At 52.5% G+C, this 2732-nt stretch overlaps 1 protein-coding gene across 1 annotated transcript; it reads right to left on the reverse strand.

Moving 5' to 3' along the window:
* LOC127056734 (nyctalopin-like) lies at positions 1–1611 on the reverse strand. The gene is made up of 2 exons (XM_050964976.1): positions 1467–1611; positions 1–1354 (listed from the first exon to the last, which is right to left on the reverse strand). Exon 2 carries the CDS (start codon positions 1311–1313, stop codon positions 81–83), a length of 1233 nt encoding a protein of 410 aa, XP_050820933.1. The 5' UTR covers positions 1314–1354; positions 1467–1611; the 3' UTR covers positions 1–80.
* Positions 1612–2732: the final 1121 nt, after the last annotated feature.

Raw genomic sequence — 2732 nt, forward strand, 5'->3', positions numbered from 1 at the left:
TGTCTGTCAACAGTTTATTCATTTACAAAATCTCAGCACATTCCTGCAGCTAAATCCATTGTTCACTTTTTATAAACAGATTACAGAAAAAATGCTGATTCATCTGATCCAAGTCCAGAAAATGATTTGTCTAGTGTCTCCGCCAAATGCCAAGCACAGCACACGAGTGTGATCCAAAGTAATTCATCAGAAATGGCATGTGGCATGGCAGCAGCGTTGGCTTCGGTCTCCTCGCACTTGTCTGCACTTGCCAGCCCAGGTGGTATTGAGCAGTTGATTAATTCGCCGTGAGTGAAGACGTCAAGCAGAGTTTGGTTGTGAAGCACTGGAAAGGCACACTGCATCCCCTCAATCGCCCCTTTGTATGCTGCTATCCAGGTGGGGAACCAAAGCATTTTGCAGTCGCAGTTCCAGGGGTTGTGGGATAGAAACACGTATTTCAGTTTCGGCAGCTCTGCGAACAAGTGCTTGGGAAGGGAACTTAAATTGTTTTTGTTCAAGTGAAGGAATTGCAGGTTCTTTAAATTGGAGAAGGCAGCCTGGGAAATGGATGAGATGTGGTTGTTATTCAGGTACAGCTTTCTCAGGTTACGCAGGCTATTGAAAGAGCAGTTGATTCTGGTGATTTTGTTGGCCTCAAGATGCATGGTCTTGAGCTGGATCAGACCACTGAAAAGCTGATTAGGCAAATCAGATATATGGTTGTGTCCTAAATCTAACAGCCCCAGCCTGTTTAGCATTGCAAAGGCATCATTCTGAATTGTCCAGATCCGATTCTTCCGGAGGTTCAGCTCGTACAGGGCTTTCAGATCCTTCAGAGAATCTCGGCCTATGGCTTCGATGTGGTTTCTTTCCAAAAACAGTCTCGTGAGGCTGGACAGGCTTCTGAAGGCTTGCGGGATGTAATGCAGGTTGTTGGATGTTAGGTCAAGTACCTGTAAAGAGAGCAAATACGAAAACACTAATGGGTGGATTTCGAAGATATTACAGCTAGATAAATCCAGACTGATGAGGTTGGAGAGTCCCCTGAAAGTATTAGCATGCAGGTGTGTCAAGCGTGAATTCCAGCCGAGATCCAGCTCCTGTAAATTGCTGAGGGCACTAAAGGTTCCCGGGTACAGGAAGGTGAGGTTATTGTGATCCAGCCAGAGGCTGTGGAGGAAAGTCAGATTTCGGAATGTGTTGGCAGTAAGAATCCTTAACAAATTGTTAGACAGGTTTAAAGAAACGACAGATGTTGCTAGTTCTGCAGGAAGAGTTCTCAGTCCGGCTTTGTTACAGCGTATGGTGTCCTCAGGAGAGCACTTGCACATGCTAGGGCATGCAGCCACACTCACACCCAGGCCAATCCTCGCTGCACAGGGAAACAAAGAAAGAATAAGAAAGAACATGTCCCGTCAGAGCCCCAGCCCCGCAGCAACTGTTGCGTAGTTACTAAAGCAAGGGTGGGAGAAAAGAGCACAAACCTTCTGGAGAAGTGACGAGCAAACACTGCAAGGCTAATTGGGCTGTGTTCTGATCACCGGTGAAGTTAAATCAGGCAGCTTAAGAGGGCTGCAGCCCAGTGGGGATCAAGTTCTCAGGCAGACAAAAGCTGCTTTGGTGTTTGTTTTGTAGGCCATGTCTACATCTAAAGTTTTGCAGCGCTGGTTGTTACAGCTGTATTAGTACAGCTGTATAGGGCCAGCGCTGCAGAGTGGCCACACTTACAGCAACCAGCGCTGCAAGTGGTGTTAGATGTGGCCACACTGCAGCGCTGTTGGGCGGCTTCAAGGGGGGTTCCGGGAACGCGAGAGCAAACCGGGAAAGGAGACCAGCTTCGCCGCGGTTTGCTCTCTCGTTCCCGGAGCCACCCAGCAAACCGCAGGGAAGGAGACCTGCTTGCTCGGGGCTCCGGGAACGAGAGAGCAAACCGGGAAAGGAGACCCGCTTCGCCGCGGTTTGCTCTCTCGTTCCCGGAGCCACCCAGCAAACCGCAGGGAAGGAGACCTGCTTGCTCGGGGCTCCGGGAACGAGAGAGCAAACCGGGAAAGGAGACCCGCTTCGCCGCGGTTTGCTCTCTCGTTCCCGGAGCCACCCAGCAAACCGCAGGGAAGGAGACCTGCTTGCTCGGGGCTCCGGGAACGAGAGAGCAAACCGGGAAAGGAGACCCGCTTCGCCGCGGTTTGCTCTCTCGTTCCCGGAGCCACCCAGCAAACCGCAGGGAAGGAGACCTGCTTGCTCGGGGCTCCGGGAACGAGAGAGCAAACCGGGAAAGGAGACCCGCTTCGCCGCGGTTTGCTCTCTCGTTCCCGGAGCCACCCAGCAAACCGCAGGGAAGGAGTCCTGCTTGCTCTGGGCTCCGGGAACGAGAGAGCAAACCGGGAAAGGAGACCCGCTTCGCCGCGGTTTGCTCTCTCGTTCCCGGAGCCACCCAGCAAACCGCAGGGAAGGAGACCTGCTTGCTCTGGGCTCCGGGAACGAGAGAGCAAACCGGGAAAGGAGACCAGCTTGATTACCAGAGGCTTCCTCCTTCCACGGAGGTCAAGAAAAGCGCTGGTAAGTGTCTACATTGGATTACCAGCGCTGGATCACCAGCGCTGGATCCTCTACACCCGAGACAAAACGGGAGTACGGCCAGCGCTGCAAACAGGGAGTTGCAGCGCTGGTGGTGCCCTGCAGATGTGTACACCTTCAAAGTTGCAGCGCTGTAACTCCCTCACCAGCGCTGCAACTTTCTGATGTAGACAAGC

The sequence above is a fragment of the Gopherus flavomarginatus genome, chromosome 8 (assembly GCF_025201925.1).
Source record: "Gopherus flavomarginatus isolate rGopFla2 chromosome 8, rGopFla2.mat.asm, whole genome shotgun sequence".
NCBI classification, from domain to species: Eukaryota; Metazoa; Chordata; order Testudines; family Testudinidae; genus Gopherus; species Gopherus flavomarginatus.